The 15,501-nt window shown below is 29.7% G+C and overlaps 1 protein-coding gene and 1 long non-coding RNA gene across 7 annotated transcripts in view; one reads left to right on the top strand and one right to left on the bottom strand.

Annotated features, from left to right (window-relative positions):
- The window catches only part of LOC130670225 (uncharacterized), a 94,508-nt gene that overhangs the window by 21,641 nt on the left and 57,366 nt on the right, over positions 1 to 15,501 (bottom strand). For both annotated transcript variants that reach the window (XR_008990331.1, XR_008990330.1), the window contains exon 2: positions 13,853 to 14,002. This is a non-coding gene — a long non-coding RNA (uncharacterized LOC130670225). The remainder of the gene's footprint in view (positions 1 to 13,852; positions 14,003 to 15,501) is intronic.
- Positions 13,419 to 15,501, top strand: part of LOC130670219 (inhibitory POU protein) — a 44,105-nt gene continuing 42,022 nt past the window's right edge. For all 5 annotated transcript variants that reach the window (XM_057473513.1, XM_057473512.1, XM_057473509.1 and 2 more), the window contains exon 1: positions 13,419 to 14,007. In XM_057473513.1, coding sequence (XP_057329496.1) covers positions 13,840 to 14,007 — 168 coding nt within the window. In that variant the 5' untranslated portion in view covers positions 13,419 to 13,839. The remainder of the gene's footprint in view (positions 14,008 to 15,501) is intronic.

The following is a 15,501-nucleotide window of genomic DNA, read 5'->3' as shown; positions in this document are numbered from 1 at the left end:
TGGAAGTAGTCCCTATGAGGGTGATCCTTCCCACAATGCATAGGGACTATTTCCATGTGAATGCAGGAACCATTTCTGTATTAACATGGAATTCAATCCTATCCATGCATACAAATTATTACAATAATTTTCTCTCCATGCAAATTAATTTTTTCTAATCTCAATCTAGAAGAAATGCGTATGTAATTATGACAATATTTCCTGTAACACCATAGAAAAAATGACTATATCTGTACTTTAGAATTATACTACTATTCTAGGTGTGATTAATTGTATCAAGATTGACTTAAACAAGATAAATGGAAATTTATAATCGCACTTAAAACTCTGCTTCTCTGTAATAATTGAGTATTTATTACAATTCTTCGTTACATAATTGTAAGTAGCTTAAAGCTAATTTACAGTCTGCACAGTTATATTTCACTTGAAGTAACCGTGTAAATTCCTATGAGACTGAATAAAAGTATAAGGTGCGATAGTAAGGGAAGAGTAAAGAAGAAACGTAAAGAAGGGAAGAGGGCCAAGAGAAGACACACAAGGAGGCCGGGAATTCGTAATATAGAGGGCCGCTCTACAGCTCCGTTGGGAGGAATTCCGGGCTACGTTTTAAATTGCTGCATCCCCAACCTTCTTGTTTATGTATGCCCCGGTGTTTCTTATTCTTGTACCACCAGCTAGAAGAAGAGATAGAAAAAGAAAGAATGAGTGTAAGCCCAATGTTTCTTTACCCTCGGTTCTTTCTTACTATTACTATACCGAGTCTGGGCAACTTTATGTGCGCACCGACGGCATAAGTATGCGATCTCCTTGTGCAGGTTTATGCTCCTTCTATTTGTATCGTCGTACTCGTGAGGCTTTTGCCTACTATTCAAGTGTTTGTGTGCTCCTTTTTTTATGTCTATGTATGTATCTACGTAACGTTTATTTGTTTTGACTTAAATGTATGGCGTCTAGTATTCTCAAATTTCAGGCTGCACGTTTTTTCTATTTTGTTTATTTTTTCTGAATATATTAACTTTGTAAATAAAATATTCAATTACTTTTACAAAATTACTTTCAAAAAATTTAATATATATGTGTGTTGGTACTATTTTTTTATTTTAGAGCTTTGTTACTATTGTTAGTTAATAGTATAGTTACTGTGATGTAAATTTAACTGATGCAAAAGTATATGAAGAGAAAATTACGGCAATGGTTCCTAAGTGGTTATGAGAAATATTGTGGCTTTATACTCATAAGATTGGATACTTGGGGTGATGAAAATGGTTCAAATATTTTGTACGAATGGTTCCTATACATAACTATGAATGAATCTTATACTAACATAGAGAAAGTTCCTATATATTATGGAAATGAATTTTATGATACCATGTAAACTTTTTCCATTTATTATGGGGCCAGTTTTTATAGAAAGATTTTTTTCTATCCAGAGTGAAAATTTCTGAAATGAATAAAATACATGGGAACATAATTTTTGGAATATTTCGTTATTGGGAGAATACTTGAACTTGATGTAGGAATGATTCTTATAAGTATAGGGAAGGGAGGGCAAATCGAGAATGTGGGGTAAAAAGAGACGTTCTTTATGAAAATTTTTTATGAAAAACGCTTAGTTCTGTTCGTAGGAAAAGTTGAGGCAAGTTAATCAGTTTAAAATATGGTTTTATTATTCCTGATTAAAAATTCCAATTGAATATGATTGAAACTCAATCGGATTTAATCAGTCAATCGGAATCTACTCGGGAACGTTCCGATTAATTGATAGAATTTCAATCGGAAAAATATTTATTATTTTCCGATTGAATCTAATTGAAATTTTTCATCGGATTCCATTCGAAAATAGAAATTTATTTTTTTCGCCCAAACACGTTCATTGGAGTACTGTTACGCGCAGCAATGGTTACTGTTTTTTTTCTCCATGCATAATCTATACACTCAGAAAATAAAATGATAGGAATTATCATCTATTGACGGTAAAACTTTTACTATTAATCCGATAGTAGTGAATATTATCTAGATGATTGTATAAATCGTCTAGATCGTAATAATATTAATTACAATCCCTGATAGTAACTGTTATCATCCTGATGGTAATTTTTACCATCCTGATAATAACTGTTACCATCCTGATATTATTATTTATATTAAAAAAAATTATAACACTATCTTTGCATGGTAAAATTTTTACTATCAATCCGAGAGTAGTGAATATTGATAATAACTGTTACCATCCCGATATTATTATCTCTAATAAAAAAATTTATAACACTAACTATCTTTACATGTAAAAACTTTCAAATCATTCTAGATGATTGGAATTAAAAATTTAGGATAATAAACACAATTACTTAATTTTCTGAGTGTAGGAATAGTTTCCATACTGCACTGAAGGAAATTTTCTTTAAAAATTACCGTTATATTCACGATAATCGTGGGACAAATGGTACGACCTAATCATTTGTCGGTAAGTGAGATCATTTTTAACTTTTTTTCAACAAATTTTATGAAGTCTACCACAAAATAGATAAATATTTTCGAAATTTTTATTTCAAAAATGGTAATAAATAAAAGCGCCGCATTATGTCCCACGATTACAGTGGATTTAACGGTTATTTTTAAAGAAAATTTCTTTCCGTGTGAGTACGGGGTATTAGTCTTATACACTGAGAGAAAAAAGTGTATATTTCCAAGTAAAATTTCTTGATTTAAGTATTATTTTACTTCAATAGTGCCAAGTAAATATTTTCTTAATATTAGTAAAAATGCATTGTCTGTAGAAATTTATGAGTAGATTCAAACAATTGTTATAAAGATAATAAATATTTTATCTCGATGTAGTAAATTTTTTCTTGTTTTTAGTATTATGAGTTAAGTAAACATGGTTACTTGAATTTAATTTTTTTTTCTCTCAGTGTAATAATTAAGTATTTCAAAGCTATTGTTCCCACTAAATTATAGTAATCACTTCTAGAAATTTTTTATCCATTCCAGTGACTATATTTCTGTATAAGGAAATAGAACACCAGTAGCCAGACGATACTTAATATTTTAAAACGAGTTAAATTATAATAAAAAATTAGGTAGACGATTGTACTATCAAACATTTAACAAAAATTTATTAATAGACTTTGTTTTCTGATTTAAATAAACTCATATTTTATTAATTTCTCTACTAATTAGTTGCCAGTCGCTTTTTGGAATCGGTATTTATTTAAAATTTTATTGATTTTAAATATTAATAAACATTTTAAAAAATTCGCTACGATATTATATTTTTCATGTATTTGAATAAAATATTTTTGTTTAAATTAATATGAATTTTAATGGGTCAAATAATTGACAGGGAATTAAAATTTGCATAAGCAAAAATTATATATCATATGCATGAATATGCATCGGGATATTGATAAAATCATTGAATAAAACAAAAAAAATAATGTATGAATTTATAAATATTGAATTTATTTGATAAAATTTATTCACGACTTATAGATCCTTTTACTTTACTCGGTTATTTTTGATTGGTTAATAAATGAAGGTACGACTAGACGTGTAATTATGCATTGGTAGAAATTAAATTGGGTTAATTCATTCATATAACCGTAAATTGTTAATTATTATGGTGAAAAGATAATAAGAACCCTTAAAAACTAATTTATAATCGGGGGTAGTGTGTATATATAGAAAGAAAGAATAAGAGACAGAGAAAAAGAGAGATTGCGTGTTTCAGTGAGTATTTTGCGTGCAGCTAATCTGGTCTTATCGTTCAAAGTACTTCTGTACAATTTACTATGACCCTTTATTTTTCGAATCTTCTTCAATTTCCGTTCTTAAAAGTATAATATTATTATTTTTATCTTTTTAATTATTAATATTATATTGTTATTATAATATCATTTTTATTTTTTATTTTGAAATATTGGTACTGTTATGTCGCGACAAATATTAATACTTTATTATCTTGTTATCTAATGTCAACTATCATTTCTTTTTATTAAATCAACACCATGAATTATTAATAGTGTTTAAAAATTTAATGATATCATTAGTTTTGATGAATGATATGAATCTTAATAAAAAGTTATATTACACAATTATTAACACTTCATTATGTCTTTAATATTTTTGAAAATTGCAAATACTTTTAGTAGATCTTTATTTTTTTTTTTTGCTCCAGGGAAAAGATTTGAGATTTTTTTGAACTCATGTAGATCTTTGTCGATCTAAAATTTTTGTGGATTTTTTTTACAATGCTCAGAAATCTCTTTTTATCGAAACTCGAGTGATCGCAGTTTTGAAATTCAAAATTAATTACAGTTGAAAATTACGCAAACGGTCAAAAAAACTTTTGAAACTTACATGAAAAAAAGAAAATTGGAAAAATTAAATATTTGCATACACAGAAAAATAAATAATAGGAATTACTATTTAGTTATGGTAAAATTTTTGACCATAAATCCGATAGTAGTGAATATCATCTAGATGATTGATTAAATCATCTAGATTGTAATATTCACCATGTTTATAATAATTGTTACAATCCTGTATGTTAACTAAAATTAATTATTATTATTATTCTAAATAATTATATTTATAATCCAGATGGTAACAGTTACCATCAGAAATTATAATTGTTACTATCCTGATAGTAACTGTTACGAAATTTATTGCAGAAGTAAATATTATCATCCTGATGGTAAATATTACCGTCCTGATAGTAACTGTTATCATCCTGATGGTAATTGTTACCATCCTGATAGTGACTGTTACGAAATTTATTGCAGAATTTATCATCCAATAATTATTAATTCTATTAAAAAAAATTATAACACTGACTATTTTTGGATTAAAAAACGTTCCAATCATTCTAGATGATTGGAATTAAAAATTTAGCATAATAAACACAATTACTTAATTTTCTAAGTGTAGTGGCATTTTGAATAAAAAACTACGAAATCACAGTTTTAAATAAAAATTTACAGATTTTTGCTGAATTTTTGTCAGAAATAAATTTTAAATTGTAAGAATTCATCATAGTAAAACTGGACCATGTTGGTCACCTGATGAAAATTGAATCAAACAAATGCGAAAATTACTTTGGCCATAGTAAAATTGATAACGATTATATCACAAATTATACTGTAACTATTGGAAATTTGACTATGATCATTATAATTTTTCCATGTCTTCATTTCAATTTCTGCATGCAGATGGCCTACATGGCCCAGCTTTACTATGACACCATAGCATTTCAAACTCGAATAATTTCTCCGTGTACTTTTCACAGAATTTTTTCAAATGTTTCCAGTTTTTCAATTTTAAATGCCGCATTTCTAAATGAAACTGCAATATTTCGTGTTTTCTTTTTCGCGCGTACATTCTAACAACCAAATAAACAAAAAATTTCACATTTAACTTTAAAATTTTCAGTTTCAAGCGATCAAAAATTTTCAACTCAAAATTCTAGTCTCAAATTTGAAAATTCATCAGAGTGACCTATTCTTTGAAACGATTTTTTCAGGTTATAATGCAAGTAAACTTTTGGAAAAATGCTTTCAATAAAATTTGTTTATCTAATTAATATTTGCAACCTTAACAGGAATATCTACACATATGTAAAATTTTCCATTACTAATTAATTTAAAGACAACATAAAAAAACTGTATAAAAATGAAATTACTCAAAATTAATAATTAATGTAATAAAAAAGTATTAAGTCTGGTTTTATTAAAGTTATTAAATATGAATAATTATAAAATCGATAATCGAGATAAAGTTATAATCGATTTAACTGGATAAAGTGGTATTACAAGTATCAGATCACAAATACAAGTGCAATAAAGGAATTTAGTAAGGATTCAAATGGAGTAAGTGAGAGAGGCAAAGTATAATATTATCTCTGTTTGAATAACAAATGGCGGATTGGCTCGAGATTGGTAGTATATGAATTTAGCCAACCGAGACTGTCTGACCTAGTTTGGGTTTCCACCATTTACTCCTTTATATTTTTGATCTTGCAATGCTGCAGTAGTCAACTTATAGATATAGTTAAACGTGTCCAACCGACTGGCTGGATCCTGTACATAAATCTACAGAAAGAGATAACTTCCCATCATCTATCTCTTATATCCAATTCAAACTTAAGTCATCAAGCATTAAAACCATCAAAATGATTCTGTTAAATATTATCTTGCATGAATGTCTGAGATTATAATGGTAACATCCAGACGACGTTGAGGTCTCCAACCTCAATCTGTCGTTATTTCTTTTTAATCTTTTAAAATGTGGACAAAAAAAATTATTGACATCTTAGCTGATGATACTTTTAAATATTTTAATTCATTTAGACTTCTTGATCTTAATTACATGATATATATTATATTTATAAATCACAGGCGAGGTATTAATTTATTCTAAGAGCAATAAACTTATGAAGGAGAAAGAAGATTTTTAAATTTCGAAACTTTGTTGCTATGACGGCACAGTCTGTGATTAGACGGGCAAATGTGGCTCTCTGATGTTCGTTTACGGAAATTATAGATCGTCTACACACAACTGTTGGGACAACTGATTGAACATGCTTACCGAAAGGGGTCCGTGGATGAAAGTAAAAACAGAAGCAAGTCAAGCATTATTGCTCTAGGCGCGTTTAATGTACATACTATTAACTCACATTTCATATTACTCTGCCTCTAGTTATTTATACGAGATGGAAAAGATCTTTGGGAAATATTTACACACATGTAATTGTATTACACATACACATTTATATGTATATATAATTATTGTTTAATTTGTTTTAGAAATAAAAATAATTAAGGTTTTCCAAATTACCATTTTTACGAACTCAGGTGTAATATAATTTTTTTAAAAGAAATTTGAACTCTTTTATTGTGAAAAAACGAAATATATCGCGTGCCAAATGCCAAAAGGGCGTATTACAGCAGTTAGATAGGGTTCCGTGCCAAAAGGGCGTATAAAAAAAAATTTTTTTGCCATTCTTTTTACGCTGTTAAAAATAATTTGAAAATTACAATACAAAAGGAATTGAATTTTCATAACTAGATATTTGAATTGTATTTTCAACAAAAGAAGCTTCAAATTTAATATACGTAATTTAATACTCAAGCTGGTATTTAAAATTAAGATACAAAATATGAATTTTAATAAACGTACTTCAAATTTATACTTGTTTTTTAAATTTTCAAACCAAGTATTGAAAATCCTAAGACATATTGAATTTTAATGACTCCATTTGAAATTTTATAATATTTGTTTGAAAATTCAAATGTTTGTATATGAAATTTCTGCGCGTGACGTGCAGCGCGTTCAGTAATCAAGGATTCAATAATCATACACTGTTAAAATAATTTTTTGAATTTTAAAAACATTGTATGTAACTCAATAAATACATACAATTGTGTTTGAAATTTCATTGTAACGATCGTATAGAATTTGAAATACACGCGTTTGAATTTTCAAATACATCTATTTGAAAATTAAGAAGAAAATATTTGAAAATTTAAAAAAAAGTATTTGAATATTAAACAACTTGTATTTGAAAATTCATAAAGAAGTATTTGAAAATCCAAAGTGTTCATTTGAAAATTCAAAAACATATATTTTAAATGCTATATGAAATTAGTAATGAAATTTCAAGCACAAATGTATGTGTTTATTGCGTTTTGAAAATCAAACAATTTTTTTAACAGTGTAGAATCGCTCGAAACATAAAGATCTACAGAAAAAAAATTTTTAACGTACTAACGCCAAAAGGGCGCATTTGAAGATATTCGCCTTTTTGGCTTTGGAAATTTTTTTTTTCATTCTTAGGTTTAGAACATGTTTACAAACCGATTGGCGCCAAAAAAAAATATTATACGCCCTTTTGGCATTTGGCATGCGATATACTTTTGGAAAAAAATCTATGAAAAAGATTTTTACTCACCCCTAGAAAATTTTTATATGCCCTAAGAAATTTTTTGCATTATGAATTAAAAACAAAAATGTTCTTGGGCGAGAAAAAATTTTTTGGGGCGAACACAAATTTCTAGTGCCAAAAATTGTGTTTTTATATGTAGATGTCGTGAACTCATTTACACAAAGGCTGGGCTAAATGGAATACCCAATTTTTTCAAAAAAATTTTGTAACAATGATAGGTTCAGCCTTTTATTATTTCAAAAATAATTTCAGTATCATGGCTTGTTTCTCAACAATTGGACCCGCAAAGTGTTTTCCAATACTTTTTAACTTTCCAAGTGTACGGCGAATCACAATTTTTACTTAAATATAAGGATAAATTATCCAATTTCATTTCGCCTGAATTTTTTTTATCTTTTATTACGATAATATTAAAATTAAAATGCGGTAATTTCTCAAAAATTATTTTCATGCTGTTATTGAAGTACAAAATATCACTATAGTAGAACTCAATCAATCTGACGTCATAGCAACAAAAATTCAAAAATTAAAACAAATATATCGTACTGCCATAACTCGTCCGAATTTATCATGTCATAGATTTGACTCCAGTAAAATATTTTGTCAGTTTCACAATGGGTTATTTCACTGTAATATATTGTGCAGACATATATTTTCGTACAAAAAAATTTTATATAAAAATAAAATATCTCAAAAATGTTGAATGCTTCAAAAGTGTTTCATAAATTGAAAAACAATAATATTTATTAAATTATTAAAAAGATTGAAGTATGAAAAACTTTGAGCTGTAATTATAAAACTTTTGAAAAGATACTTTAGATGTCAATAAAAGAGTCACTTTGTATAAGTGATAGTCGAGCCAAATATATAATTCGCAGACATGCTGCTACGTCCTGACATGTTTATCTCATTTAGGTTGTGGAGTATAAGATAAAGCAAGAGTAAAAGATAAAAGTATCATATAGAGGGTTGAGGGTTGAGGGAGGAGAAAAGGGAAAGGAGAAGGATCCGTCGTCTCACCTAATCGACGTGACAGACGCTCGCCCCTCGTATCACCAGTTACAATGAGTGACGTTGCGTTAAAAATTCAACGACAGGGTGGTCAAACTGGGGTGCTGGCACATTGCTACGCTCTAGCAGATTTAAGAGTCTGCAGATTATTTGACAAATCCTTAAATTCTTTGACAACTTATTTATTTTTCTTTTATTTAACAATTAACCTTTTCGCTTTCATATGTTTTTTTAAAACCAAAGTAGTTTTTCAAATGTGCCGCTTCTAATTAGTAGAAAAATCAATTAGGAAAAAATTTTTTCCTTTCAATTTATTGATTTATAAAAAATCAATCGGATAAAAATTGATTGCACTGCTCTCTAAACATGAATTAGTGAAAATAAGTGAATATTCACTAATTCCAAGTACAAACCGAACCACTAATTTCAAAAAGTGGTTCGGTAGGCACTCAGAATTTGTGAATATTCACTTATTTCACTTATTCATGTTTAGAGAGTGTAAACAATCGGGAGTGAATTTGGATTTCATTCAAATTCGAATTCACTCTGCCGAGAACCGGAGTTTCAGAAAAAAATTACTTAGCATTCACTCCGAATTTAATCCGCGTTCACTATGCAAATTTTTTACAGCATGCAAGTGATGCGAAAAAAATATTTTTATTATTTTACTCAATAGTATAATTAATTATTTACAATGAAATTTTAATTAATAGCCGCGAACTAAATGAATATTCTTTACTAGAGCTGTTAATAATTGAATACTTGCAAGCTAGACATTATATTTAAGAATATATATGTTTCTTATTAGCATGGATTATTAATTGTCAACTGGTATAGAAAAAGAGTTACACAAAAAAGCATTTAATAAAGAATTACAAAGTATAGCTGAGTTGTGCAGACGACAATATGACATAAACAAAATTCTAATTAGAGACAAGGCTGTATAGTTAATTTTCCCGGAAATAAGTATCACGTGTTTACGTCACACGCGGCAACCAGAGAGGGATGTCAACCTACGGGGGTTGATCGTCGCGACTGAAGCCAGGTGGGTTTTTGCACCCCTTTATCTATCTCGCTCATTTACTCACTCTTTCTCTCTCCCTATTTTTTACTCTTTCTCACTTGCATTCTATAAACTTCCCCACATGTTTTTCTTTTTTTTCCAACCGGCAAGTTTTCTACCCTCTCTCACATACAATCCCTTATTCATTTAAATCCACGGGAGTATATATTATATCCTACAGTATTTTTTCCACCAGTATTTTTGATTATACTCATTTACTTGATTGAGGAGTATGTCATTATCATTTTCATTTCCGTCTCTTTATTTTTTTTCTTTTTTCATTTAATTTAAAATTTTTTTTTTTAATACAAAAAATGAATTTGCGTCTGTGCTATTTATTAAGATAAATATATGTTTAAATTACAAAGTAAAATAGTTATTTTTTATTTTATCCTAGGTAGAAAATTGTCTTAGTCGGACAAGTTTGAAACTTCAAAGTCGTCAAAATAAGGCTTGTTTTGTATGCTTTATTCTAGGTTGTTATTAGAATGAATTCTATGACAAGTCTTTAGAGTGTAACTAACTTTCAAATATACATTTCTGTTAGCTTTTTTTCCACGCGTATGATAAGATTCGTTCTAAGCTTGGATTCTAAACTTAAAACTACCTTATCTGCTAACATTACTCCAAGCGTATTGAAAACTGAAGTTTGAGATTAGTTAGGAGTTTGTGTTATTGTTTATAAGTGATAACCCTGATTAAACAACTGAATTCGATCGAATTAAACAGAATTAAATTTTCAATTCTATTTAATTCAGATAAATTCTGTTAAATCGGTACCTAACTTAAAAATGGATTCTGTCAAATTCGGCAGGAAAACCAGAATTTGTCCAAATTAAAACGAATTTAAATAATTCTATTCGGTTTAATTCTGATTAATCCGAAAATAATTTCCAATTTCTTGTTCTGAATTAAAACGAATTTGAAATTTTTAAATCGGTTTTATTCTGTTCAATTCAAATTCAAATTCTCAATTCAGTTGAATTCTGTTTTGCAGTTTCAATTTTTTAAATTATTGAATCACAAGTTTTTAATGCTCACAATAAAAAAATTTGAATTTTTTAGAACGTCGTTACATTACAAGCATAAAACTGATTACGTTATAAATTACTGTTAAAACGATGAATGACAACCATAAAAGAACATTTACTGTTTTATATTTCTAACATATATATAACACTATACATTTAATGCCCAATATCTGATGTTTGTGTACAGAAAAAAAAATTAATAAAAAATTTTTCTCTGTAACCATGTTTTCAAACTTAAATTACCAAATCTATTCTAGCTAAGAATAAGATATATTTTTAATCTTATAGTAAGCTGAATTGTCACTGTTTATGCAAGCTAAAACTGCAAGCTTTATGTTAGCGATCCAAAGCGTTACCAACTAACCTTGTGTTAACCATAGTTTGTTAGCTAATTTTAGGCTAAAACTGATAAAATTAGCTTAATGCAAGCTAATTCCATTGATTACTTTCTACCTGTGTAGTTGTTCTGTTTAAAAATAAATAATATTTTATATTTTAAGTTTTATTAATTTGGGAAAACACAATGGCGGAGTCTCAGCAAAGTCCAGTATTACATTGCAAGAGCACATAAACTAGGCACGTCCAAAGGCCAACGGGGTACCGGGGGGATATAAATGTGGAAGAGACTTGGAGATATAGTTAGGAGGATAGAGACGGCCCGGTGCAAGTAGGTTTAATATTTGATAACGCGGGTTGCTGGTCATCCTGCCGAGGCGATAACACGGGCCTCGCGGGAACCTTCCGGCCAACATCCCTCGGAAAACGAGCCAACCACTGTACCCTTCTTCTCTTCACCTCCTCTTTATACCTTTTTCTCTACACTTTGCTGTATAACCTCCATATAATACTGTCCCGCATGACCTTCAAGAATTATTTTTTTTAAATTTAATACCTAAATACTGAATAATTTACTTTTTAAAAAAAATATATACATAAATAAATAAATAAAGTAACGTGTCGTCGATCGATTACATTTGTGGCTACCCTTGTCCAGAAAAAAATCACACATCGACTTACTCGAGATAGCGAACAAAAAATAAAAAAAAACTAAGTATAAAAAGAAAAATAAAAAATACGAAAGAAGGAAAAAGCCGGAAAGAAGGGTACCTCAGCGAATTAATAATTCACTGAGAATTCGGTCACACAAATCTCTGCCTGTCACGTTTCTATTTCTTGTTTTTGTTTTTTCTTATTTTCAACCGAAAAAAATTATTTTACCTTAAAAATTTTTAAAAATATTTGTTTACGTAATTTGCGTGTGTTAATAAATAAAAAGAAGAGGTAAAAACAAAAAAAAATGTTTAAAAGTTTTAAAAAGTGCGTCGGTTTGAGAATCTAAAACGAAGAGGATGTAAAGGATGAGAAGGAATAAAAACAAGCGGACAGTGGTTGCGGGTAGCGGTCGAGAAGCATATACGCAAAAGTTGGGCACACAGATAGCAAGTGGTGTTGCAAGTAAAGCAAGAGTGGCGGAAAAGCTATGTAGAAAAGTGTGTTATAGTGTGTTATTGCGGGAGGGTTCCAAGATGGCCGATATTGGAAACAAGGGCGCAGGCGTAAAATAATACAAAGCTCCGCCCCAGTGCGATGTGCTTTCACCCCTTTGTGCTCACATTTCATCCCCCACTGCTCCTATACTCTGCTCACTACAACACACTGTACACATTTCACCCTCAATACCGACGTCTCTCTCACTCTCACCCCCGAGCTTCGTGCTCGTCAGTCTGTCCTCTATCTCTCGGCGAGATAGCACACTTGTGCATGTACACACCCTGTAGAATCCCTCGGTACGCGGTAGCAGTATCGCTGTCTCTGTCAGACACTCGGGACTTGACGTCTCTACCGACGTCACTGAGCAAGCGCGTTAGTTCCTTAAATCCGCGAGGACACACCAACACACCAGATCCACTTACACCGAGATAAAATAGCGGGGGATGTGATAGACGGTATCCGCCACTCTCTGGTGGCCTCGCGAGTGCGCGCAATTCAACTGCCAGTGGAACTTGATGGGGCTAAAACACGGCGGTTGTAGTCTATATCGAAAGCACCAAACCCCCAGAGTGTCCAACCCCCCGCTGGATGATAGAAGCGTGGTGGAAGCCGGTTTATCCGCAGAACATGTCGCGTACTCCCGCTAAACAGTCGATCAGAAATATTCAACGAATCTTTTATCTTTCAATTGTGATAAATTTTTTCCTGGATTAATTTGTTTTATTATTATTATTTTTATTATTATTATTGTTGTTAATACTTTATTTTATTTTATTAATATTATTATTGGTATAAATATTTTAAATAGACGGTGTTAATTTTGTGGATAAAAAAAATGATTAAGTGTAATAATAAATTAGTGAATTAATTAAACTGTTTAAGTGTAAAAAAAAAAAAAAAAAAATTTCAATGAAATGTGTAATTAATAGCAATAATGTATTTATTAATTATAAACACATGCGTTAACGATCAAATGAAAATGAAGATAAATTTTCGTAGCTGGGTTAACCAGCTTAATAATGACATAATTTTGAGTTTGTGTTGATAAAAAAATACATATATTTATATATGTATGTGTAATAAGAATATATATGTATATATATATTCATGACAAGTTACTGTGATTTTTTTTTAACACAGGATTAAATAAAACATAAACAAAAAAGTAAAAGTGAAAGACGAGTATGCGTTGAATGATTTGTAGTTGGAACATTCCAACGGTGATTTGTTAAGATTTAATAACACGTATAATATATAATATTGTTTTAAGAGACAAGTGTTGACAAGTGATAGTTGTGAAAATGATGTACTCACCTGACAAGATGATGGGAAGTAAGGGTCTTCATGGGACACCCATTTCCGCGCCTGGGTGTTTTCCATCTGGAAGATATTCGCCGCCGTCTTATCGCTCGGGGCCAGATAATATGCCGCCTCCACCGCCGCCGAGACGATGTATGCCAAATCCTGGGGTAAGATTTAAAATGTTATTAAAATATCCTTATTTTAAATGTAACCCATTAGGCCACAAATATTACACTGTAAAAAATTTTGAGTCCACGGTCTGGTGGAAATTTGGTGTTAAAATTTTCAACGCTGGTGTAAAAGTTACAGGACGCACGGTATTAAATTTTTGACGGTGTATTAGAACGGTCACACCACCAATGGTGTAAATGTATGAGTTCTTTACTTGAAACTCTTGAATACTTTAACACTAGGCATTTAAAATGTGAGGTCATAACACCGCTTGATATTTTACACCGTCAACTAGTCAAACTGACCGTGTTTACACCAAAATTATTTTACAGTGTACACTGTAAAAAAAGCGGTATTAAAAATGGACTCAATTCAACACCGCGCGTTGTTAAAATAAAATGACACCAGTGTAGGCGGTGTAATTTGGCGGTGTTAAATCGGTGTAAAAAAAAATTTCATGTATAGAAATCAGAAAAAAATGTATTGCATACAAAAAAATATAAAAATTTAATGAATATTATCTGGAGGAAATTTGAACTTTGCTATGGACTTATTTAAATAATTATTTATGTTATACGTAATTTATTTAAAAAAATAACTGACTGTAGTGATCGAGTAAGTAAAAATATTCACAAAGTTAAATATTTTCAGCACAGAAAAATATTTTAACACCAGGAAATTTTTTTAACACTGTTAAAGAATATTTACACTGGCGGCGGTAACACTGAAAATTTTAACACCTACACCACCTGGATTTACCCCAGTTTTTTTTTACACTGTACGACTTCCGGAATTAGTGCATTTGATTGATAAATTCTCATATTTTGTCCGGCAAAATTTTGTTTATTAATAATATCCGGGTATTTTTAAATAACCGCAGTCTGGTTGACAGATTTTTTTTTTTTTTAGGGTTGTCGGAAATAAATTAGTAATTTTATTGATATTTTTCGCATTGATTTTAAAAAGTTGAAGTATAAAAATATATATAATAGGTTGTGAAGTTTGTTATATATAGAAGAAAATAAAAAACAAGTAGTATGGAAGTTCATAATTGAAGACAATTGAATTATTTTTATCGTCAGTTAAAAACAACTACACTACAATATGAACTGTGGAAGTTAAAAGACAATATTCCGTCGGTATCAGAAGATAAAGTTTTAAACTACGCTAAATTTTATTTCCTGTTTATGACAGGAGATCAAATTTTTTTTTCCACACAACTTCATTAGAAACATCAGTGTGCATGTTATTGTTTGGTCAATTAGTTGATGGTTAATTAACTTATTGTCAATACGCAATTAGAAGAATTTAAAGCAAAAATTTTTCGGCTTCTTCTGAGTAGTTTTATTTGAAATCAAAGTTTTTCTTTTTGTATGAAAAAATAATTAGATCGGTGGTTAATATTGATGTCGTTCAAACTTGTATTTATTTATTAAAACTGTTTATGAGAATTAGGACAGTCGTAAATCAAGTTAACTACTACTGTAGGT

The sequence above is a fragment of the Microplitis mediator genome, chromosome 6 (genome assembly GCF_029852145.1).
Source record: "Microplitis mediator isolate UGA2020A chromosome 6, iyMicMedi2.1, whole genome shotgun sequence".
Classification (NCBI taxonomy): domain Eukaryota; kingdom Metazoa; phylum Arthropoda; class Insecta; order Hymenoptera; family Braconidae; genus Microplitis; species Microplitis mediator.
The sequence above is the reverse complement of the archived record's forward strand: the minus strand, read 5'-3'. Positions and strand labels throughout refer to the sequence as shown.